The sequence below is a fragment of the Pongo abelii genome, chromosome 6 (assembly GCF_028885655.2).
Source record: "Pongo abelii isolate AG06213 chromosome 6, NHGRI_mPonAbe1-v2.0_pri, whole genome shotgun sequence".
Classification (NCBI taxonomy): Eukaryota; Metazoa; Chordata; class Mammalia; order Primates; family Hominidae; genus Pongo; species Pongo abelii.
In genome coordinates this window covers 118,602,974-118,629,367 of record NC_071991.2, presented here as the reverse complement: position 1 = coordinate 118,629,367, position 26,394 = coordinate 118,602,974, and the positions used below count along the sequence as shown (strand labels likewise).

The 26,394-nt window shown below is 38.8% G+C and overlaps 1 protein-coding gene and 1 long non-coding RNA gene across 2 annotated transcripts; one reads left to right on the top strand and one right to left on the bottom strand.

Moving 5' to 3' along the window:
- Nucleotides 1-2,282: 2,282 nt before the first annotated feature.
- WNT16 (Wnt family member 16) lies at nucleotides 2,283-14,348 on the bottom strand. The gene is made up of 4 exons (XM_002818373.5): nucleotides 13,899-14,348; nucleotides 13,470-13,720; nucleotides 11,327-11,613; nucleotides 2,283-4,379 (listed from the first exon to the last, which is right to left on the bottom strand). Exons 1-4 carry the CDS (start codon nucleotides 13,991-13,993, stop codon nucleotides 3,915-3,917), a joined length of 1,098 nt encoding a protein of 365 aa, XP_002818419.1. The 5' UTR covers nucleotides 13,994-14,348; the 3' UTR covers nucleotides 2,283-3,914.
- LOC134761788 (uncharacterized) lies at nucleotides 14,194-15,218 on the top strand. Its single transcript, XR_010140922.1, has 2 exons — nucleotides 14,194-14,270; nucleotides 14,933-15,218. It is a non-coding gene; the product is annotated as an uncharacterized LOC134761788 (long non-coding RNA).
- Nucleotides 15,219-26,394: the final 11,176 nt, after the last annotated feature.

Sequence of the window (26,394 nt, the reverse complement as noted above, 5' to 3'; positions counted from 1 at the left end):
GGTTTTAAAGCTGCCAAAACATATGGTCACAGCATCTAATGTGTAAAATTAAAATTTTATTGTTATTTTTAATATAATTATCATAGTCTCTTAAAATACAAAATGACTATCATCCAAATTGTGAATAAAGAAATAATGCAGTTGTTTATATTAAAAAGAATTAACGTGTTGTTAATGTTGTGTAAAGTACCATTATCAGGAAAATGCCTTAATTATTCAACTTCCTAATCCAGATGTTACAGATAATATCATTTAACATGTTTTTCTTGACTTCGTTTCAGGATGAATCATTGCCTGTTACCATTGCCTTTATTAGGCAGTTCCAAATTTACAAAGAAGTTGAACTCCTAAATTGAAAAATAATCCACTGGAGCACCTCCCTTCGCCTTTTAACATTATGCAAAGTATTTAAACAAATCAAAGCACTTCGAACCCACATACATAATCCACAGTGCTTAGGGCTTGCTTTGTCTGTTGTGAGCTCCATGTGATACCAAAAGCTGTCTCCTAAACAACTCACTAGAACTAAGGCATATAATGTCTTTGCTGGCCAGCACCCAGGTACTCCTTACTGGTAACATAACACCCTGGTTTTCCTTTAGGGAAACCACCCCCCTGTCTATTCTCACGCTGTGTAATTTTAGTTCTGGGGAATCCCACTTCCCCTTCCAGGGTCATGATGGCCTTAAGATGGATCAATGTACCTATGGCTCACCTAAAACTCCCAATGGTCATGGTGATTTTTTCAGAGAGAGGCACATTTAACCAATTAGAACCATTGAGACTCAGAAGACCTTTGCTGAACCCTCTGAGAAAGAAAAGCTTTTCTTTCCATCTGTGTGAGCAAACCAGGAGAGAACCTCTCTTTCTTGAGGATGGGACCCCTCTTTCCTTAGAATGAGTGGTAGGTAGGAGAATGTGAGGTCTGGAAGCATGGCAGCCATGTTACTAAGAAAAGTAGAGATCCCGGAGATGCCGGGGTTGGGAGACTTTGGAAGAGGTTGGGACACAGCACTGCATGGACCCTGAAGTAGAAGACTTGGCCAGTAGCCAGCCTAAAGAAATAGAGAGACCTGAGCCCAGGGAACATGGTGTGAGCTTATGGATCAAGCTTCCCTTGAACCAGTCACAAGTTTGGAGGTTTTAGTTACTGAGTCAACATATTTAATGTTTAAATCAGTCTGGGTTGAGTTTTCCATTACTTGCAACATAAGGGGCCCTAATGAATGCAGGCAATGTGGTTTAGACTAGATAGGAGCCTCTAGGTCCCAGAATTGTGTTCCCAGGAGCACCATGGTGCTTCCTCTACCATGACTGGGAGTGGGATGGAAATGGACTAAGGGCAGGCTGTCAGCCAATAAGACAGATAGGTGATGGCCAGGCGCGGTAGCTCATGCCTGTAATCCCAACACTTTGGGAGGCCAAGGTGGGTGGATCACTTGAGGTCAAGAGTTTGAGACCAGCCTGGCCAACATGATGAAACTCCGTCTCTACCAAAAATACAAAAATTAGCTAGTCATGGTGGCATATTCCTGTAATCCCAGCTACTTGGGAGGCTGAAGTGGGAGAATCGTTTGAACCCAGAAGGCAGATGTTGCAGTGAGCCGAGATCAGGCCACTGCACTCCAGCCTGGGCAACAGAGTGAGACTGTCTAAAAAAAAAAAAAAAGGTGAGAAACTTAAGGATGGCTTCCATGGTGATACCAAAGGTGAGAAGAAAAGAAGAACCCAAAGACACAGGTTTGCAATTAGGAGGAGTTTTTGCTTAGGCATCCCAGAGAGAGGTGCCTGAGTTAGCATCACTGTTTTAAAGGAATGGCTGAACAGTAATCAAGTGTTTGTAAATTAGAGGCTGCCTGATTCTCACAGTCAGTTGATAAGGTAATTATGAAAGGTTTTCTAATTAATAGAAGAAATTGGTTGTTAATAGACACTACAGTCTTTCTGTTTTTTAAAAATGGGTGATTATGTTCAAAGAAGACAAAATAGATTTACTTTGAAAAAATAGGCAGGAGAGAGTGTCTATTTTCAGATTATTCTGTTCAAGGGATGCTAAAGACTGGAAAACCACTTTTAAATATGCACTATATTCATATATTTGCCATTTCTGTGAATCTCATTTAGTAAATAATAACTTTGTCAAACTTTACGATCACAGTTAAATGCTTAGTCTTGATTTTAATATTAGACCTGAGACATTTCCCATGGGTTTGCTCTTTTTCAAAAATTGTTTCTCTGCCTCAGTGAATAAAATTAAAGAGAAATAGAATGAAGACTGTGGGGCAGGGAAACATTTCTTTATCTTATTAATAAGAAAAATGAATATTCTCTTTGTCCATTCTAAATTTAAAAAAATCTATTTTTTCTATATAATACTGAAATATTTAACAATTCATAAAAAACATAAGCATTTACATTAAAATACATCCTTAAATAGAGCCCTGTAATTTTTACCAGGAACCTTGTAAAATATGATGAATATACATGCATGAATATTAAAACAAGAAAGACCACTTAACATTCAAATAGAAATGCAGCATTACATAAAATATAATAAATATCCAGGATATCAAATCCCCAAATTGATCACTATTCTGATTTAGATTCTTTTTTCCAGTTAAGACTTTTACTAATATAATTTATTATAATAACCTTATGAATTAAGCATAACTAATGTGAAAAGAGAATTCAATTAATCCTACTGCTGAAATAACACAATTTTTGATATTTTGCAACATATTTTAATCTATAACATATAAAACTGTCATTTTAGCAAGAAATACACATCCATATAACTAACTGCTAAGTTAAATTCTCTTTGATGTCCAAAAAAATAGCATTAATAGTATGAAAAAAAAAGAAGCTAATCTTATTTATGAGATAATTTTACTTCCTTAGCTCTTGGGCTTTGTCAATAAATGTTTTAATATAGATCATATAACTTAAGTACTGTATTTACAAAATAGAAACTTTTTAAACAAAATTCTTTACAAAACACTGTCTTTACACATTTAAAGGGTGCTTTTCTTTACAATGTATGAAATTATAGTTTTACCTCCACTTTTTACCTCTCTTTTTCCCACGTTTCAGGATCCTCCCCCCTAGTGTCTCAGAGGTGGGTTTTTAACAGTTGAAACTTGTCTGTGATAAAAGTATGAATCTAAAGATCAAAGATTGCTATATACCTTATGGAGGTTTTTCCAGATTCTCCCAGTGAAAAGGCACTTAAAATCTAAATCATTCATTATACTTTTTACATTATTGATTCTTTGTCACTAAACATCTGTAATGATCAATTTTTTAGGACATTATATCACTTAAGAAGATTCTTTTTGATTACCTTTCTTTGGAAGTGCATGAAAGGGTAAGTCAGCACCCAATGCTTATGTTAACTTTTCAACATCTTCTATCTACGCACAAACAGTATGATTTCTTCAATTAAAATACTGAGAGAATAAATGAGATTCATGTTAATGTCTCCTTATTGCTATAAGAGGTGTCTTTTAAAAATGACTAATGTTCACCCACCATTATTGAGTCCTGTAACTAAGTTCCATATTCAAGGATCTTATCCTGAGTATGACAGGCCTCCTGGCATAAGGGATCTTTCCTGTTATTTCTTGCTCAGGAAACAGGTTATCTTCCTTGTATGTCAATATATATTCCCCAAATCACCAAAAGGTGAATATAAACCTTTTCAACATTAGAATCCCAAGAAATCCACATGATTGATGGGTTGATCAGATAAACGAAAATATGTCGATCAGGTAAGGGAAACTCTCAGAGAGGTCCAAGGTTCTAGGGATTCTACTACAAGAGTCAACTTTACTAGCGCTGCACAGGGAGGGGCACCTCTCTGGTTGCAATGCCATTGTATATTGCTGAGGCATCTTGCCCAAGGCTGGATGGAGTGGTTACTTGCAAGTGTGGACATCAGTCATGCTTTCACACCTCCTGCAACGGACATAGCAGCACCAGATGAACTTACACTCACACCTCTCCACGTGCCTGACCACGTGGGTGTTGTAACCTCGGCCACAGCAGAGGAGGTTGCAGCCATCTGCACCCTCTGATGTACGGTTGCACTCTCTGCCTTGTGTCCCTGGGATTCCCAGTTTCTTATCTTCTACACAGTAGTTGGGAGACTTATTAACATAGAGCAGATCATCCTTGTGGATTGGTATTTTCCTCTGATCTTTTTCTCTCCTGCGCATTTTCCTCTTTATTTTGTCTGATATCTGGATACTGTTTTCATATTTATCCTTCAACAAATGGCCAATCTTTTCAAAAGAAGACATGGTTTTCCAGCATGTTTTCACAGCACAGGAGCCGGAAACTCCGTGGCAGCGGCAGTCTACTGACATCAACTTGGCGACAGCCTGAAACCAACAGTAATTGTGTTCAACTATCAATCATAAAGTGTTTTACTCAACAACAGAAGCACAGTTAATCTAATCACTTAACTTTCTGGGTCTATTTCCTCTTGAATAAAAATGATGGTTTTGAACATAAATGATCTTTAAAATTGTGTAGGCTTCAAATGTTTTGTCCTTTGGTTTTTGTCCCAAATGTTTTGTCCAAGTTTCTTGACCCTTCAGAGCAAACCTTTCCAAGCTGTACTTAAAGCAGTGGACCAGACTAATATTATTGGAGATTATCTGCGATAACAAAAGGAAATTACTTCTATTTCTAATCCCTGGTCTAATTTTGAACGTGGTAGGATGCTCATGCATGCCTGTATGTTCCTGATACCGTTCAACACCTCGTTACTCAGAATACACAGCTCAGGGACCAGCAACACCGGCATCACTTGTGAGATATGCAGACTCTCAGGCCCCACTCCAGACCTACAGAACCAAAAGCTGCATTTTAACAAGATTGTCATTAAAATTTGAGAAGCACTGAGAGAGAAGTTACCCTCAGCTCTCATGGTGCATAGAAACATCACGAACTTTACAAATAACCAATGCTCAAACCTCTGAGATTCTGATTTCACTGGTCGGGCAGTGGGGTGGGGTGTCCAGGCCATGGTACTTTCACAAAGCCGCTGAGATTATTTTAATGAGCATCCAGGGATGAGACCTATTGATTCAACTGACAATTCTCAAGTTTGATCACTATAAAAGTCAGTCACATACAAAGGGAGGGTTGGAGGTGGTGAACTATGCTATCCCCTGGTTCCAGGCCACATGAGAAACTATGACAAATCTGGTTTAGCTGGTCAAAAGGAGAAGGGGCTACAGTATGGTGGCTCCCCCCAGCAAATTCTCCTTTTCTGGAAAATTAATTCAAAACACACGCCCTATCCTTGATGAATCAGTAGCACTATCCTAGCATGGAAAATACAAAGGGGATAATGTTTACATAATTTTTTCAATTCTAAGTGCTAAGTTCAGTTTAAACAGAAGTTAGATGAAACTACATATATTTGTAATAGTCCACTGCCTGACACACACTAAGGTCTAAATAAAAGCCCGTTTCTCTGAAAAAGAAGGTACAGTTAGAGTTGAGATAAACATTTCCAGTAAGGCTAAGGGTGCAAAAACAATATAGAGATTTCAAAAGTTTAGGGCTCTAATCTCTTACATACCAGGCTAGCCAGCATAGCTTCCTTCAATCCCCAGACGATGGCAGAACAGATTAATAAATCGTCAGGGCTAGCTGTGGAGTTGACGTTCTGTCAACATGCTGGGTAAAATGAAAGATGGATCCATCCATTCAATAACTTGGAAATTATGTGTGTAATCTCACCAAAGAAAGGAAAAACCTCACAGTTTAAATTCCACTTACAATTCTTATCAAAACAATAAAATGACAGGGGTCTACACTTTGCTATTTTGTACCAAACCTGACATTGACACGTTTGCAGAATGTTATGTTTTCAAACAAATTTTAAAAATGTCTGAACTATCTAATGAGACAATATTACACATAAATAATAACATTTGCAACCTTAAATAAGAGCATATGGTATTGATTTATGCAATGCTTGATATTTCTTAGTAGTGCATATGGCACATATGCTTTTTTTGAATTCACAAAACTAAGAAACTAATAGATGTATCTATTTCTTCTTAACCCAGGGCAAAAGGTGTCCTGCGATTATATGACAACAATTTATAAAGTATGTCACAGACGCTTATTTCTTTAAATTTATGGCATTTCATATTCACAAAACCCTCAATTCTTTAAAACATTTCCAGGCAAATAAATGTGATCTGCCTACTTTGTTCAAATTTTAAGCTCCCAAAGCTTATGAGAAAAAGCTCAATCAGTGCTGGGTAATAACAAAACATAACTGTCCAAAGAACACTAAAAACATAACAATGTATGTTTCCGTGTTTAAGCTGATCAGCCTTCTTTACAATCATCACTTAGTGATTTAAAGCTGTTTCTCCCCTGGATCATGACTGAGGAGCCGACTTTTTCTTTTATTAGCCACTTCAGACATCATGTAAGATGTTGCCAATTTGCACAGCATGAGGGACAAAGTAGACGCTCATCAAATACTTATTGAGTAATTGGTCCAGCTCACTTGAACACTTTTATCTCATCCTCTGTTGGTAAACTGAATCAAGAGGGAGTAATAAAAACCACCTTCTTAAACACATGTCACTGCTAAGAGGTTAATGGTATTGTTCTGAGCCGGCTGGGCTCTCTCTTTCAATTCCTCAGTTTTAGCCCCGTCCACAATAGTGTTACTCTACGAAAGTTATGCACTACAACACGATGAAGGATAAAAAGAGAGACTGATTTTCAAATTCAATTACATCACCTGCTGAATTTGTATTGAAATTACAGAAAGATTTCCCTCCTAGAAAATTAGCCCTTTTGAATACATACATGGAATTTATAATTTTTCAGTGATGACAATTTAAAGAGTTTTATTCTATTATCTTTGAATTATAAGTGTCCCTAACAATAAACATAATAAAAGAAATAATATCTTTATTATATATGATATATATTATTTTTTGTATCCTCGAACATCTATAGAGGTATATACATATTCTTAGAATACCTATGGGTATATATATGCACATATATGTATGTGTGTATATATATATACATATATATACTGTATTCTAGGACAGAAAGATAAATGAACTTCAAGGAAAAAAATATCAATAAGCTGACCTGGAATTCAAAAGATTATACCCCCATAATACTCCAAGGAAAGAACTTGGACAATCTGGAATTAGAATAAAGCAATGTAATCACCACTCAGGACTGATGAAATGCAAAATTCAAGGACAGATAAACACACACACACACACACACACAAAGTTTAATTCTACAGAATTAGAATTCTGCTTCTCAGAGCACATTTTAATAAGTATTTTACCTGATTTAGTTTTAGAGGAAGATATTTCTTGCACATAATAGCTAGTTAATAAGCAGGTACTTATGATTTCAATTTTACAGAAAAATAAAGTCTGATTAAGTCGTTTGTCTTACATAAGGAAAGCTGGTGATAAATAATATAAGGTATTTATATGCAGCAGGATAATTTTAGTAGAATAGGGAAAAATAAAAGTGGAAAATGCAAGTATATTTAAGGAAATTGCATGAACACTCCCCCAAAAAGTGTATTCTGGAGATTTTCCTCCAGGATTCTTAATTAATGTTAAATAGCCATTCTGAATTACAGCAATATCACCATAATTTTCTGCTAACAGGAACATAAGAGAATAGCAAAGGAATGAGTGCTGTGTGGTTATGAGAAAATTCCTTTCTCTACTCTAGTTGAGTTGTTAAGGTTTATAACGATATTAACAGAGGAATGTTTTGTTAACTATTGCAAACAGATGTGCACATTTTGGTGGAATATTTTTAAACTATGTCAGAGCAATCAGGAGGGTAGCATTTAATCTACTGGATTCCTTGTGTAAATTTTGGTTTGATAAATTTCTAATGAAGTGAAATAGGAAAGATGCATCATTAATACTTAATGTAAACATAGAAACCGCTTGAGAAGTGGTTTAAGAACTGATTGGTTCCACAATTTTGACTCAGAGGTAATGTGGCAGTTGGTGATTGTTTTTCAGTAAATTACTTTGTCCGAATTTTACAAAAATGGCCAGAAAATTGTTGTGGAACGTTTTGTGACTAATATTTCATTTTCTCAACTATCAGATGATCTAAGTTTTTATAAAAACTGCGACATGAGGTTGGATGGGTGTATGTAGGATTCCTGTTCCTCTGACCCATTTTGTCCCTTTCTGTCCAAAAATATATTCGAACCTACTGAAAAGCAAAACACTATGTGTTGTTCAACTACTTATAAATATTCTTGGAATAGGTCAATGAAAATTTGGGATTGAGCCCTTCCCACTTTGTTGAGTTACTCACCATAAAACAAATTATGGGGTAGGGAAACTTAAAAGTTTATGAGGTGGACATGGGAAGAATGGAAATATTTTAAGCACACCAAAAGAAATACCCATAAATATTCCAAGTCACATTATTCCCAGAAGTTCTGCCCCTGGAAGACATCACATCATTCTGTTAGCCAATCACCATTCGGCAACATTATTCTTGGAGTCATAACTTTAGGAATGGTGTCAGAAACCAAGTGGGAATCAGAGTATTTAAGGTTAGCGGTTAGAAAATCGTCTATCCTGCTCACAGTACTACTAAGCGCCAGTACCCACATTTCTCTGAACGCTTTCCTACATTTTGAGTTTGTGATTTTGAGGCTAAGAAAATCAACTCAATTGAATACAGACCTGGATTTTACTCAGAAGAATATGCCTATTAGATTCAAATCCTAATTGCCAATGTTGAAAAAATTGAGTTGATTGCTCGTCCATGTTAGATAATAACCAGGAAACCTCTTTTATGGTGTTGTTGGTTTTGTTTTTGTTTTTGTTTTTTGCCAGCAACAGAAAGAAAAATACAAAACTATGTTGAATTATAATACCTCAAGAGAAAATAAAAACAACAACAAAAACACCAGCATAGTACCTACCAAATAACCAGGAAAATGTTTTCTAATATTTTAAGATTTCATCTAAATGTGAAACAATATGAACCAAAAATGAACAATGTGGAAAAAATGATTCAGGAGAGAAAACTCAGAGATTTACACAAAATGTACATATATGCATAAATTGAATTGTTTTCAAGCTAGTTAGAATAATAGCAAGAACCTAGGTAATGTTAGAAAATTATTTTTTGCCAACAAAAATGGATTTAAATTAATGGTGAATAGGAAGTATGTTTTTAATAAAATCAGGATATAAATAACAGTTTAAGATTAGCATTGACAGTTACAGAGAGGAACATTACTACCTAATTCGAAAAACACACAATATAAAATAAAACCAAATAGCTGCCGAATGTTACTAATAAAAATATATTTTAGAATGCTTTAGGGTTTTTTGTAAGTCCCAAGATGATTTTATTTAAGAGAATCAATCATAACATGAGTTTTTGTGTTCTGAATTTCTAGTTTATTAAAAATCTCTACCAAATTTACTTAAAGAATGGCCAAAGAAGATTTAAGGTCTGTTGATAACAAACACTCATTTATTTGTTTTCTTGTTTTAAAAATATATTAATTTGAATAATCTTATCTCTAGGTTTAACTCCAGAGTTTTAAGAACATATGCTAATTACATTTAACTTTTTAAAATTAATATGCTAGAAATAATAAAAATTCCCTTATTGGATAATATTTAAATTGAAGCAACATCTCACTCATTTATTTTTTTAAATGTAAAACCTTAAGAGACATGTGCATAACTAGGGGGTTGGGCAAGAGTTATTCTAGTGAAATAAAATAACTTTTACAATTTTATAAACAAAAATACAAAAAGCTTACATAGCTATTTACTGACATTCCTACTTTCTATTTTGCTATTTTGAATTAAATATTTAAATTGAATTAAACTTAAAATTTGAATTTGAAGTGTTACAGTGATATATTTACTGACTTTTATGTCTTTGTATTTTAAATGGACTAAGTAAAGAAAACTGGGGGTAACTTGTAACTATTCTAAATGGGTTCCATTTATTCACTTTCCAAAAATGGAAAACAAATGCAACATATACTTTTAAGATTCCTGAGAGATAATGCAACTTTTTATTTATTTCAAAAGAATGTGGCAGATTGCAATGATTACTTTGGGACCTTTATAAGTTATTGAATATTTACAAGAATATATGATATGTGCTAATATTCCTGTCCTGAAAAAGTTTATTACAACATAGAAAATATATATTCATATAAAAAATTTAGACTTTCTTAGAAAAGTCACTATGAATTGCCAACTAAGTCAACTATGTTGTAGAACTCAAACTTTATTGTGTCAATATTCACTAACGTGAATATGTATAAGTCAAATTTAGCTACAAGAATGATGCATTTTAAGAAAACAGCATAAAAATGTAGAATTCATAAAAGACGTTAATTACGTAGCAATTCTTCAAATGCACCTCCTCTGTATCTTTAAGATACTGATATTTTAAAATATCTATAGATTTAATACACCTATAGCTTCTTTATGCTTAGGAGTATTTATGAATTTTAAAAATTAACCTACATTGCTTTATAATAAAATAACTATTTCCCTAAAAAAACTTTCCTTTATAAAAAATATTAGTTAAGGGTACGTATTCCCTAAGAATGTTTGCTAGAAAAAGGTAAGTACAAAACTGACAACATGTTTAGGAGCCATTGCCCACTAAAAAGTAGATTTAAAAAAATATAATAAAAATTCAAACTGGGGGAAATGAAATTTGACTCGGTCCTATTAGAAAGGCATATACTGTAGACCCTATTCTGGCTCCACGACTAAGGGGGTAGAACCAATGAACCCTACAGGCATTGTGCATCTATTATATTATATTAAAGTTTTAGATATACACAGTATACAACCACAAACACATCCTGTAACACGGTTTAACTCATATCAGTTAGAGAACCAAAATTGTGGTTAGTATATATTCATGAAAGAGTATATATATATTTGTATAATACACATTTGTAATATATGTGCAAATGTGTATATATATATATACACACACACACAAACACACACACACACACGTATATTTATTCTAATCAAAGCCTCCTATTCATCCTCTTACCAGAGAAGGAATTTTTCAATTGCTTACCATGGATGCTTTAATGCATATATGTTTAGAAAGGATAATTTTCTATTGCTGTAGTCTTTTAAAAACAATATTAATTTTCAGGATCCCACTTGAGGGCTGCCAGTGTTTGATTTTTAAGTCATTTGGACAGCTTCATCCAGATGTGTAATCCTAGTTATTTGCCTAATGGCACTGGATTTTGATTATTCCATTTTTAAATACATACCTGCCTTCCAGCTTCATTGTTATGTAGGTTCATTGCTAATAGTACTTTGTTTTCTTTGCCCGTGGTGTTTCCAATGGGGAAATCTAGGAACTTTCTGCTGAACCACATGCCATACTGGACATCATCAGAGCAGCCCCCCCAGTGCCAGCCTTCACTTGCTGAGCCGCCGTTCTGCAAGGTGGTGTCACAGGAACACTCTGTCATGTTGCCTGCACTGCATGACCTGGTCACAGAATGCACCAGGCCTGCAGCCATCACAGCATAAATAAATGCTGTCTCTTTGGTGCCTAGAAAAAAATATAAATTGCTAAATTAGAGACCCAGGCAACTTCTGCTTCTGTTCAGAAGAAAGCCTCCTACTCATCATCTTACTGGACAAGTAATTTTTCAGTTGCTTACAATGGATGCGTTAACGAGTACATATTTAGAAAGGAAGATTTGCTCTTGTTCTAGTCTCTTAAAAAGCAACAGTAATTTTCAGTATTCCACTTGAAGAGATTGTCATATACTGTATGGTCATACATTGTCCCTTTACCTTAAAATCATCTCTTTATTTTTTAAATTTGAAACGTATGTTTGCACCCAGTTCAGTGCACAGTTGACAGTCATAGCTCAGTAATACATGCTGAATTAAAAATTCTTTTCATAGATACTGTAAACGGTAATACAACACCCAAAGAAAACTAGCTAACTTTTCTTTTTAAATTTAAAATGTGCTCTCACAGAACACAAGCTGAACATTTTGGTGTGATTTTTGTTTGCATAAATAATACGTGTCAGAATGAAAATTAAAATTAAGGAAAGACCAAAGCAATTAGTAAACGGTACCGTATATTTTCACATTAAAGATTAGTCTCACATTAACATGAAACAGTTAAAATTTTTATATAGTATTAGCTAGTCTTCTTACAGTCTTAAAGGCAATGAAAGGTAAGATAATTAAAATGTCACTAGCAAAAACATAATTCTACTAAAAATATTGAATATTGAAAATTATGCATTTAGCACACCTGCAGTAGAGTTTGAGCTGAAATCTTTGAAAATTAAAGTCCATTAAAACATTAATAACGTGGACTAGAAGGGAATCAGCAGGCGACTTTTTTTTTTCTTTCCAGATGTTTAGTTTGGAGTAGAAACAGTTTCATGCCCTCTGTCCAATAAACCTTTTCAACAGCTGATGCATTTCAGCAACTGTGAAAAACACATCTATTTTCTTTTTCTTTCCGTCTCTCTCTTTTTTTTTTTTTTGGTCTCACTCTCTCTACGGGGACCAGGGCTCCTTCGGAAGGGCGTGCCGGCCAAAACGCCGCGGGGGAGGTGCGCGGCTCGGCTGGGGTGCGCGCAGGGACTGCGTGGAGAAGGGTCAAAGGCGAAGGGGGAACGGAAATGAACATGAAAAACGACAGCGCATCTTTCAGCGCCCCAGTCCTAACATTCTTTGGATCTGTTGATATTCCAGGAACAATCCTGGCTCCCTGTACCTTTATCCTTACCAAGTCACTACGCACGTGGAAGTGGAACTTTGTTTTCCTGCAGCTTCCCGCGCCGCGGGAGTGCGCCGAGGAGGGAAGAGACAGAAAAGCCAAAGAAACGAGGAGCGCACAAGTGGTTAGCCGCACGTTGGGTGGTCGCGGACAGTCGCTTTAAAAATCACCATTATTCTGTCAACTCGGTGCTCCTAGGAGCCAATAAAGGTGGGGCTTCGCTGCAATTAGCCACTTGTCCAGGGCTTGGTGCGCAGCGGAGTTGGTTAAATCAAAGCAGATGCGGCAGCCGCATTCCCCGCTGCCGACATCATGTTTCTCCAGCTGGTCACCCACGTAGGGGGGCGCTACGGGGTCCGAGGGGGTCGGCGGGGTAGGAGAATTAGAGTTTTTTTCCAACTCTGGCGGGGCACCGCAGGAAAGAGGAAGAGCTCCAGCCCCCAGCGCTCCGCTCTGGACCTGGGGAGTCACCTCCCTCCAGGCTCGCACCTGCTCCCCAGGTCTGGCTTCTGTAGCTCTCAATCCCCCTGCACTAAAGGGCCTCTTTTGGAACTTAGAGAGCTGGAGGACCACGCAGCACTATTTACTTTATTTGCAGGAACCGGTGGAGGAGTTGTCGCTTTCCGTCCCCCACCAACCCCTAAGGTCCCAGGACTCACCGCTGCTCAGCTCGTAGCCAAAGAGGGGGCTGGCGCCCATCGGGGCGGTGGTGGCGGCGGCGGTGATCATGCAGTTCCATCTCTCGTGTCTGAACTGGTTCCTGCACTCCTGAATGCCCAGCCGGGCGCCCTCCCGGATGCTCGGCAGCAGGTACGGTTTCCTCTTGCACAGCTCCTTCTGGCGGCTGTTCAGCGGCAAATTGGCGCAGCCCAGCTTCTCTGGAACCCCGAAGGAGGCAATGCCCAACCACCTGTAAGACACGGCCGCCCGTAGCGTAAGCCGCTCCCCATTTCCAGATGTTTTCCGAAAAATTAGGTCACTCGTCCGAGGGTCCCCGCCCTTCTCCCCCAGCTTCAGTTGAAAGTTGCCTAGGATTGGGCACCCCTTTTGCCACCTACCCGATGCGTCCCTGCCACCTCCATACTCACATCCAGTTTCCTTGGGCTCCGTAGGGGAACAGCACGAGCAGGGCTGCCCACAGCGCGCACAAGCGGGCCAGTCCCAGGAGCGCCGCCCTGTCCATGGCCCCCGCATGGAGTCCCCCAGCCCAGCCGCTCCTCTTTTGCACCCCCTCCCCAGAGGCCTTTCGGTCCGCAGGTCAGTTGTCCAGCACCAAGTTATCCCTCGCCCTCTTCGTCCTTGCATACAACATTAAAAGGCCAGCAGTGATAGGGACTCTCAGCAGCTTCTCCCTCGTTTGCAGGGAGCTGTAGGAGAGGTGGAGAGAGCAGCTTGGGGATCTCCTCCTGCACAGGGGTGGAGATGTGCAGGAGATGCGGGAGCGCCCCTCGCATTCCTAGGTGAGAAACTTCTGTTGATGTATCCGCGTCTCCATCGCCCCTGGCCTCTCCTCCCATCTCCTCCCCCTGGCCGCGCCTGGAGCCTGATTGGCTGAGCAGCGGCCCCGCATCTCATCATCTCGGGACCTCAGGCTCTTATTGGTGGAGAGCGGCTCCGCGGGGGGCGCTCCGGGCCCTGGCCTCAGGGACAGCGTGTCCAGACCTGGGTGTGTCATGACCTTTCCTGCTGTCACAGTCTCCTTAGAATGGGTGGTTGTGGGGTTGATTCAACCCGAAGACTGACAGGACGCTCTGTCTTAGGAACCTTGGGGGAAAGCGTGGGTTTGATGAGTCCCACCCATCACACCAACATCTGGGTTACCCTCTGGGTGTAGTGGCTGGAAGATGTCACTGACCTTTTTTTCTTCTCCTTCACCTCACAGGAGAATAATCTTTTTGAGTCAGAGTTGGTACCAAACAAATTAACCTTCCAGTCCCCTGCTTGAGGTCCCACTGTCAGGAGACTTTAGAGAGTGGGTGAAGTGCTGTCAGGCTTACAATCACTGTCATTTATGTATGCATTTATTTTGAGCAAAAGAGAAGATTCCAGTCTAGCATCTCGTCTGCCATATTTCAATCGTGCTCTGTGATTTCCTTTTCCCTGTTTGTCTTATTTCCTGCAGTCCCTGAGAACGCTGTAAGTCCCCTGCAGAAGATGGGGACGAAGATAGTGAGAGGTTTCTGGAGAGTTCTAGAGTACATGATAGATGTGCTCTGACCTTTTTCTCCAGTCCTACCTTACGATTCTCATGGTGGGAGGGTCCCCGCCCTTCTCCCCCAACCTCAGTTGAAAGTTCCCTAGGATTGGGCACCCCTTTGCCACCTACCCGATGCGTCCCTGCAGGACAGGGCTACACATGGAAGACATATTTTTTAAAACGTACTTATTAAATACCTGCTGTGTGCCTAGTCCTGTGGGAATTTATAAAGACAAGCTCTCTTCCCACAACTGTGCAAATAAACCATACACAAGTGTAAAAGAAAATACGTTTAGATGATCAGTAAGAGAGATTAAAGAATCTAGCAGGGTACTCCCTGGAGCCGAAGATAGTTCGGAAGCAGGAAGTGTTCCAGTTACTGGCAGATTTGGAAGGTTAGTTAATCAGTATTTTGTAGGATGGAAGGTCTCCAAGAGTTATCTGAAGGCAAGTGCAATGTGTTTAGCTGTGGTATTGGAAAAGCCTGCCTCACCTAATTAGACACAAGAAATATTTCTAAGAAGCATTATCTGTCCTTAGAGATCTTTTGAAGTGTTAATACATTCCCATGGTGGACGTATCAGCTCAGTGGGTACCCAAAGCCAAAATTACTTAAATAAAGGATTTGGGGCCAGGTGCAGTGGCTCACACCTGTAATCCCAGCACTTTTGGAGGCCAAGGTGGGCGGATCACCGGAGGTCAGGAGTTCAAGACCAGCATGGCCAACATGGTGAAACCCTGTCCCTGCTAAAAATACAAAATTAGTTGGGTGTGGTGGTGCATGCCTGTAATCCCAGCTACTCGGGAGGCTAAGACAGGAGAATTGCTTGAACCCAGGATGTGGAGGTTGCAGGGAGCTGAGATAGTGCCACTGCACTCCAGCCTATGGTACACAGTGAGACTCCGACTCAAAAAAAAAAGGATTTGATAACATTAGCTGCTTATCTCCTATATCAATCAGCCTAGAGCAATAAAAGCTCACTGAAATTTTCTTCCTATCCCATTCACTTCCTTATACAACAACTGTTTATTGAGTGTACACTATGTACCAGGTTCTAAAGCCACATTTTAAAGAGTCAAGGAGTCAAGTTGATGATAGGATGTAGATACTGATCCAGAAATATTTTGGCTAATGGCTAGTGGCCTCTCTGAAAGTCAGAGCCTTCATCCAAGCTCACTTTATTCTGTGAGCTTCTCCAAGAGGGACCGTGGCGGATTCATTGCTGTATCCCTGCCATTGGGCCTAGTACATGAGATCCTGTTTTTGAACAAAATTTATTGAGTGAATTAACAATGAGGAACATCCTGAGTGGATACGTAAGAGGCCTAAATGCTGGAATTACAGTATTTACTTCATTTCAAGGGGAATTGGAAGTGGGGAGGCAATCTCGGGGTTGGGGGTGCTGGACAATATCCATACCTTAGGCTGATTTTAGGGCCAACAGTGGTAGATGCTTTAAAGAGGTGTTTGATTTCTTAAAAAATCAAAAATATATATTGAGTCTCTGTTATGGGTAAGAAAGTGGGGATAGCACTTACTCAAATGATTGTGGAATTCACAGTCTACTTGGCAAGACAGACAAGGGAGCATGCAGCTATAATACATGCAATAAAATGTACGAAGTAGAGTGTGCTGTGAACACACAAAGGAAGATTACTTATTTCAGTCTTGGGGATCAGAGTGGGGAGGAGACACTTGAATGTTACCTTCATTATTATTTTGGGGATCTAGCACCATCTAGGCATCCAGATAAAGCCTTTGGGGTACACTCAGAGGCTATTCTGTCCTGAGAGTCAGAGACCACTGTGTCAAACATTTTCAAACACAAGACACAACTTTAGGGCCTGAGTGGTCTTGCACCTCTTTTGTATGGGCTAGAGCCTTAGGGGTCATTCTGTCCCTATCTCCAAAGCAAAGGAGACATATTTCTAGGAGCTGACTCAGCTGAAGAAGCAGACTTTTCATTCAGTGAACAGACATTTGAATAATAATTTTGTTCCAGGAATTGTGAACTTTCATGTTCTGAGAGCTGCCATACACCCCCAAATCCCTCTTACTGTCTTTATTTGCCTGTCTGTCTCTGTCTCATTCTCCATCTTTCTCTATACAAAACTGATACTCACTTTACACATGAGGAAATTAATTTGGAGAGATTAAGAAACTTGCTCGAGGTTACTCAAAAACAATCAACATTTAGAGGCCCCTCTTTTTTTTTTTTTTTTTTTTTTTGAGATGAGGTATCACCCTATTGCCCAGGCTGGAGTGTAGTGGCTCTATCATGGCCCATTGCAGCCTCAACTCCCAGGCACAAGCGATCCTCACCCTCAGCCTCCTGAGTAGCTGGGACTACAAGTGTGCACCATTATATTCAGCTGCATTTTTAATTTTGTGTAGAGACAGGGGTCTCACTATGTTGCCCAGACTGGTCTCAAATTCCTGGCTCAAATAATCCTCCTGCCTCAGCCTCCCAAAGTGCTGGGATTATAGGCATGATCCATGGCACCGGGCCAAGACCCTGTTTTTTTCACTACATCATACTTCTGCATACCTAATTCAAAACATATATATATGTGTGTGTGTGTGTGTGTGTATAGAGAGAGATATGTTAGGTGTTATATATATATATATATATATATATATATATATATATATATACATATGTACATTTTTTTTCCCTGATCAAATCCCCAAACCTTAAAACTCAGATTACCAGGTCTTTGGGTCAAAATTTTTTACTGGTGTCTATGGTTCCTTACATTACAGTTCACAGATCTCTCCATTGAAACATTGAAAAAGTTGTTTTGTTCTCCAAAAATAAACAAAACCCACCATAGGGAGGTCTTTTGAGAAGCCCCTGTGAAGAGGGTCTCCCTGAGGCAAGTGGTGAGCTGTATGGGTGCTTTTCCATCTTTCTGGCTTTGCCCTCTGTGGTTTTTGCAGGCTGAGAGGGGCAGTGGGAAGAGCACTGGGTTGGGTTGGGTAACCGGGGCTCCTGTCAGCAGGTGATGATCGTGGACTACTCATTTCAATTTTGAGTCTCAGTTTTTTCATTTGTAAAATTATCAAAATTTCTTTTTCAGATCTGAATCTCTTACTGGAGCTACCATAGGGCTGGAGGGAGGAGAGTGGTATATATGTGTGTGTGTGTGTGTGTGTGTGTGTGTGTGTGTGTGTGTGTGCACATGGTGGAGAGGGGGAAACTGCATTTGCTGGGAGACTGCGGGAGGAGGAAACCTTAGCCATTGACCAGAACTTGTCTACCTGAAAGATGGTTCAGTCCCCTAGGTGGCATAAGCCAGGATTTTTTGGCCCCCATCTTGTATTAATATCTCCAGCTTCACTTTTGCTTCTGGATTTCAAGGAAAATGAATCCATTTTAATTGCAGAAGTCATTTAAAATGGTTGAATTTTAAAATATAATCTTGTCAGATCATATGAAATTTTATTTGGAGAATATAAGAAGTTACAGATATTTTATCCTGATATATGAAAGTGAGGAGCTCTTTCATAATCGAATTTATGTCTATTAATATAAAGCATTCAGCTCTACTCTCATTGGAGGGGATTATGCTATTTAGACTTGATGAATGAAGTAAAAGACAGATCAATTCCAAACATGTATACAACTGCACATTTTAAATTATTGATTTCTTTCTCAGCAAGCAGGAGCTTCATTTCCTTTTATTATATTTTGATTGAAGAGAGGACAAAATATTCACTGACCAGTAGAATGTGAGACCTGAGGTTTACTGTACTGTATAAACTTTTTAAGCTTCTAGTGTCCACATGTATAAAATGTTGTAAAGATCGTATCATTAATCATTTAATAAACACATAAATGAGAGCTAATATTATGTCATTTCATGATCTGAGCCCAACTGCCTAGATTTTGACTAGTGATGTTAAGAAAAATCACCATATGACTGCAAGTTTGCATGGTTACTCAAGCACCTGTAGTCTCTGGATTCCACATAAAGGGCATACACTTAAACTCTTTTTTCCTAGCCGGAGGTAAGGTGCTCTGAGCTGTGTTCTGGGAAAAGGAATTAGGGAGGGGAGAGCCAGATTTCAAGCATATTCATTTCACTCAAAGCAGCTCTCTCAAGATGCTGAATCTGTGACTGTTGTCATCTTCAATCCGCTGAGCCAACTGAACCAGATAAGTAGCTAGACAGCAATAAATCCCATCTTCCGCCCAAGACAGTTGTAGATTGCTAGTTGTAGAATACAGGGGTGCCTCTTCCTTCTGATAGTTTTCTCTCAGTCCCTGGGAAACTCAGCAAAAAAAGTCTGCCTGCAGAGATATGCCTTGGACTCTGCCTCTGGCAGCCCATCAGAGGACGAGACTTCTAAGGGCCCTGTTGTAAGAATTTCTGCTGCAGATCACAGAGACTTATGTGCTGGAAACTGATACCAGAAGCACCCCAGCTGGTCTTAACTCCCATGATAGAACAGAAGACCAGAGGTGACTTTTTACATAACTGGGTCCCCATCCATTCTATTTTAAATTCCACCTGGATGCTACAAGTGTGGAACAGAGCACAGGCTTGTGACCACTGGCTCTCAGGAGGGGGTGGAGAATGGCATTCTGGATAGCCTGCTGTCCTTTAGTGGCCAGAAAAACCCGCAGGAATGACAGACTTGGAGGAACAGAGGAGACACCAGTGATAGTCCCAGGAGAAAGAGCAGGAGTTGGAAAGGGATGATGCTTTGCTTTTTAAATTTCCACAACCACAAAAGTTAAAAGTTTTTTGTTTACTCATCCTAGCAATTAAGGTTCAAGAAGGCTTGTAAAGTGTTAGTAGAAAGTGACTTATCTCTTACCAGCATTTCCTCAGCAATCCTTAAAAAACTTAAAATAAAAAAAAGGGTACCTCAAGATTTTTTTAAGTGTTACTTTGTAGGAATTATGCAATTTTTTTGGAATAAGGGAATAAAAGTAAAAACATTCCTTGACAAATAAGAGTGGTCTCTTCATTCAGAGGGTAAAAGTAAATAAAATGCACAAAACTGGAATATATTGGTAGTTTTGATTCTTTAAATACTTTTTCCCAGTAATTTTTTCCAAATAAAGCAACTTCATTAATGAATGATTTTAATGTTTTAATGTTATCAAGAAAATTAAGAATTTGGCATTTACATTGTTTAGAGTAATATTTATGGAGTAATCACTAGGCTGCCTATAATGGAAAAAACAAATTTGCCCTTCTTGGAGGATTTTCCTAAGATAGAATAATTAAAACTTCAAGGGGGCCAGGAGTGGTGGCTCATACCTGTAATCCCTCACTTTGGGAAGCTGAGGTGGGAGGATCACTTGAACCCAGCAGTTTGAGACCAGCCTGTGCAACATAGGGAGACCCCCGTCTCAACAACTAATTTAAAAATTAGCTGCGTGCGTTGGTGTGCACCTCTGGTCTCAGCTACTTAGAAGGAAGAGGCAGGAAGATCGCCTGAGCCCTGGAGGTTGAGGCAGCAGAGAGTCGTGTTAGCACCATTGCATTCCAGCCTGGGTGATAGAGTGAGACCCAATTTCAAAAACAAACAAACAAACAACTTCAAGAGAAAAGCCATTTAGAATTGACTGCATCTATCCTATTCTATCCGTTGGTCTGCATAATTATAGTTAATGTCATGTCATAAATGTCTTTCAGTCAACAAATGCCTGTCAAGAGTAAACAATTGCTGACACTGCTTTTGTATCCAAGGTCATTTTTCAAATGTCTAACCATTGGTTACTGTCCTCATTATGAGTGAGAGCAAGTTGAAATGGAGGCTTTTAAGTCTGGCCAAGCAACAAATGCCATTTGGTGTTTACTTATATCCCATTGTTCACATTTAAACTTGACCTTAATATTTTCACTTTCCTCCCTAAAATCTTTAATAATTTATTTACTCCTATATCAGTTTTAAACACTTTGGTTTGACTTCTAAAATCCTTTATTCAGGATTTGTCCATAACTGTCATTTTTGATTAAATTCACTCCATATCCTTGTACTCATTCTTCCTAAGCAAGACACCTTCTGTCTTCCCTTTTCCATAAGCAGGACCTGCATATTTGTCTTTCAGTTTCTTGAGAAACACTGCCTCTATGCCTAGAAATTTCTTTTCTCTCCTTCCACTTACTCAAATCTATCTACCCATTTTCTAGGTCATACCACTTTTGGAGTGAACCATGTTAACGTCTCTCTCTGCCCAATTCCTATATCACCTGAGGTCCCTACCACAATACTTATCACTTAATTTACGTTTGCTAATGGTCTAACGTACCTTAGTTGTCAGTCACCAATTAGATTATAAAACATCTTTTTTTAAATTATACTTTAAGTTCTGGGATACATGTGCAGAATGGGCAGGTTTGTTACATAGGTATACACGTGCCATGGTAGTTTGCTGCACCCATCAACCCATCGTCTACATTGGGTGTTTCTCCTAATGCTATCCCTCCCCCAACCCCCCAAGCCCCCATGACAGGCCCTGGTGTATGATGTTCCCCTCCCTGTGTCCATGTGTCTCATTGTTCAATTCCCACTTATGAATGAGAACATGCGGTGTTTGATTTTCTGTTCTTGTGTTAGTTTGCTGAGAATGATGGTTTCCAGCTTCATCCATGTCCCTGCAAAGGACATGAACTCATCCTTTTCTTATGGCTGCATAGTACTCCATAGTGTATATGTGCCACATTTTCTTTATCCAGTCTATCATTGATGGGCATTTGGGTTGGTTCCAAGTCTTTGCTATTGTGAACAGTGCAGCAAAAAACATACGTGTGCATGCATGTGTCTTAACAGTAGAATGATTTATAATCCTTTAGGTATATACCCAGTAATGGGGTTGCTGGGTCAAATGGTATTTCTGGTTCCAGATCCTTGAGGAATTGCCACACTGTCTTCCGCAATGGTTGAACTAATTTACATTCCCACCAACAGTGTAAAAGCATTCCTATTTCTCCACATCCTCTCCAGCATCTGTTGTTTCCTGACTCTAATGATCTCTATTCTAACTGGTGTGAGATGGTATCTCGTTGTGGTTTTGATTTGCATTTCTCTAATGACCAGTGAAGATGAGCTTTTTTTCATATGTTTGTTGGCCACATAAATGTCTTCTTTTGAAAACATCTGTTGCCGAGTTTTTGATGGGATTGGTTGGGTTTTTTTTGTAAATTTGTTTAAGTTCTTTGTAGATTCTGAATATTAGCCCTTTGTCAGATGGGTAGATTGCAAAAATTTACTCCCATTCTGTAGGTTGCCTGTTCACTCTGATGGTAGTTTCTTTGGCAGTGCAGAAGCTCTTTAGTTTAATTAGATCCCATTTGTCTATTTTGGCTTTTAGTGTTTTATTCATGAAGTCTTTGCCCATGTCTATGTCCTGAATGGTATTGCCTAGGTTTTCTTCTAGGGTTGTTATGATTTTAGGTCTTACGTTTAAGTCTTTAATCCATCTTGAGTTAGTTTTTGTATAAGGTGTAAGGAAGGAGTGCAGTTTCAGCTTTCTACATATGGCTAGCCTGTTTTCCCAACACCATTTATGAAATAGGGAATCCTTTCCCTATGGCTTGTTTTTGTCAGGTTTGTCAAAGATCAGATGATTGTAGTTGTGTGGTGTTATTTCTGAGGCCTCTGTCCTGTTGCATTGGTCTATATTACTGATAAAACGTCTTTAAATCAAGGAGTATGAAAAATTCTTTTGCAACTCCTATTGCTTCCACAGAGCTGAATGCATAGTAGGCATTCAATAATGGTTAAGTGGTGGTTGTTTTAACAGACAAGGAATCTCTTACAAGAATAGTGGAATCAACGAAGCATTAAGTTGAGAGCTGTCAGCATTGGCATAATCTACTAATTTACCACTTCTCAACTGGAAATTTGTCATGACCTCTACCTACTACATTATATTAGTATGTGCCATGTGATTTACACAAGTTCCAAGGGGACCACCAGATGGCTGTGTCGAGAGTATTCACAGTTTCGGTTTCTGCTAGTGTTAAAATCAGTAAATAAACTGAGACTCTTAAATCTTTCTGACTAACCTGTAGCCATGCCATGTGCTTCTTCCAGGTAAGTTTGTTGAGCTAGTCTAATAACTCAAACTCTTACTGAAGTTTTCCCCAGAGAATGCTTTTTATTTGAGTAGGCAAGTGCTCAGAGCCCGGGAGATTTACGAGGGTTCAGAGACATAAACACAAACTGCATAATAGGTGTGAGGTGTGTTCCAACTGCAGCCCTCTCACCTTCTGTTAATGATTATGGGAAGGGAGGCATCAATACAAAAACAGCCGACTTGAGGGCTCTCAAGTTTGCAATCTGATGAAGTCTTCTGGTGCCAGACCAACTTTTGGGGTTGTCACATGGCTTAGTGAAGCAGCTTCCAAAATGGACTGAAAACCACAATTTTGATATACTGGGCTAGATGCCAGAACGGAGTCGGAGTCCAACCGGCTGGGTAAAAGATTCCAGTTGCTACTTTAGCACCAGTCTATTGTCTGAAATCCCCAGGGCACACTCGTGAAACCAGCACCAGACAAACACGGTGGAGCCACTTTTTAATGCTGTTTTGGGGAGAGAACTAATATTTGCCTTATAGGTTAACTGAGTTATGGCAGGCTTTGGCTGGAAGGAGTTTTCCTTCAGGAACTGATTTGGCCCTCAGCATATCTTAATCTTATGGTAATTGTTGGCAGTCCGGGGTGGGGTTCAGTGCTGGAAACTTACCCTTCATATTCCACTCCCCTCCTTGCCCCAGGGGTTTTGATGAATAACGCATGTACAGAGAGAACTGAACCAGTTTGGGCAAAGTATCAGGTTTATTAAGTATAAAGCTTCCTAGTATTGTTTTACTATGCAAAGTGAAATTTCCTATTTCTTCCCCTTGAAATGAAGACTGCAGGCTGACGAAGCAAGGTTGATCTGATATATCTACCCAGTATTAGGCTCAAAAGCTGGGCCAGAGAGAAGAAACTAGGAAGAGGCAACAGGCAGTGGAGAGCAGAGCTCACTATGATTGAGGACACTGAGATCTATGAAGAGGAAAAGTGGAACCATCTTTTGAGTCACCCACTTGTGATGGGGACCAACTGACTGGCCACTCTTTTTCCACAGGGAAGGAGCACATATTCTTCACCAAAGAAGGAAGAAATGAGAGTACAGAAATGTCACAGGAAATCTTCACTTTCTTGGGCAGAGAGGGCAAGTTACTCAGTTCTGCTACCTACTGTAAAATGTAGTATTGCAAGCCCTCAAAATAGGCAGGCAGATTAAGAACTGTCGCAGAAGCTGTAGACAAGATAACTATATTGCAAATCCTCTGGATTTTATTCTGAGAAAAGACAAGCTATGCAGTGATAATTAGCGGCAGTGTAAGAGGAGTGGTTAGCATAGGACCTATTAATGCTCATGGAAGCCCTATCCATGTCTGTACTTAGAAGCCATATTGAGACAGAGCAGAATTCTTATTGTCATTCACCCTCAGCTGTACAGATTAACTCAATGGACCAGAGAGGATGATTTCACCAAAAATTATAGTGTTTCTAAATAATGTCCGCCTCTACCTTTTTAACCTTAGAACACATTATTTGGGTTGTTTTTCTGTTCGTGGTTTCCCTTGGCAACATTAAAATTAATTCATGATTCCTCACACATTGTCATCTCAGGCAAGTGGCCCAGAAGCATATCAGGTGGCCTAATCAACATGAGGTTGGAAAATTGGATGGGATTTAAATCACAAAATAGATAAACAGCAGGTGGCCTAAAATCAATAGGTTGTATTTGAGAACTATAATACTGCTGTATGTAGATGCTCATAAAAATACTGAAGAAATATTTTGATTCATATAATATTCACAATTATTTGTGGATAGATTTGCATAGATTTTCATGCTTGACAAAACAGGTTATGACTGCTTGTGATGGTGTAGAAAGAAATATGCTACATTTTTTCAGAATAATTGAAGTGATTTGATAACACTTACCACGGAGGGTTATTTTCGGTAATTGCTTGCTTTAAGGTGTGTCTTGCTTGGAATTCAAAAATGAACAAAAGAAAGGAGTTGAAAGTCATAAGTATATTTAACAGCTGGAGGAAACAGAAGAACCACCTGGAAAGATTAAGCTCAACCAGGATTGTTTCCCTTAGTTTTATGCAGTATCCTGCAGTGAATCTTGAAATTTTTTTGAGGCTCCTTTCCTTATATTAATATTTAAACTGTACTATTCAGTAGGCTAATCAAACTTTGCAAAACAGCTTAAATAAAATATCCTCTCACTACATTTGTAACAGTACCATAGATTTTTAAAAATCACATTCATGAAATAAACGATTCTGTAGGTCTTGCAAAGAAAAACGTTTCTTACTTCCCTACCATTTTCCCCTCCCCGGGAATAACAACTCGCAGCTCTTTGACCTGATTCTTTTGATATTTTTCTTCAATTTGTTATATATTAATACTGATGCCATTTCTTCTTAATTTTTTAAATTTTAGGCATTATCTGTGATCTTCAGCCCCATCCCTGCACGTGTGTACTTTCTTATCCTTTCCATTTTGAATATAGATATCTTGAAATTGTGGTTAGATCACTAGTGAGCTTTTATATTATCATGACACGTAATGTTATTTTTGCTAAGCTATAGAGTAAACAGTGATTATTTCCCTTTTCCTCACTTGCCTTTTTCCCCCACTTAGTTTTCTTTTCTTAAATTTTATTATAAATTGACAAATTATATTTATATAAATTTGGGGTACAAAGCGACGTGATGTATACAATATGGAATAATTAAATCAAGCTAATTAACGTTCCATCACATCAAATATTTACCTTTTTGTGGTAAGAACATTTAAAATTTACTCTCTTAGCAATTTTGAAAAATGTGTTATTATTAACCATAGTCACCATAATGTGCAATTAAAAAAATTATTCTTCCTGTCAAACTAAAACTTCCTACTCTTTGATCAACATCTTCCTACTCCTCCTCCATCCTCAGCCTCTGGTAACTCACCATTCTGTGAGTTCCCATTTGCTTAGCTTTCTATGTGCTTGTCATGAATCAAACTCCGAACCTCACCAGTTTTCTAAATCTCCTCTGATGAATGAGAAGTGCTATCAATTCCATGTTTTTGGCACAGTGTCTTGCAACATCCCCTGACCTGTTCCAATCTGGAATGGTTGCTTTTACACCTGGTGCCCCACTGTCCAGGGATCCTCTTCTCCTTCATCCCAGGGATTATATTTTCCTTGTTTCTAAATAGAGACCTCATTTTTCTGAATCTTGTGTATTTCTCATTTCTGGTTTACTGTCCTGTTCCAGTGGAGCACATACTACTGTAGCTTCTTGATAAAAAGTGTATGTAAAGTAAATTTTTGTCAGAATTTACCTGTTTTACAATAGCATAAT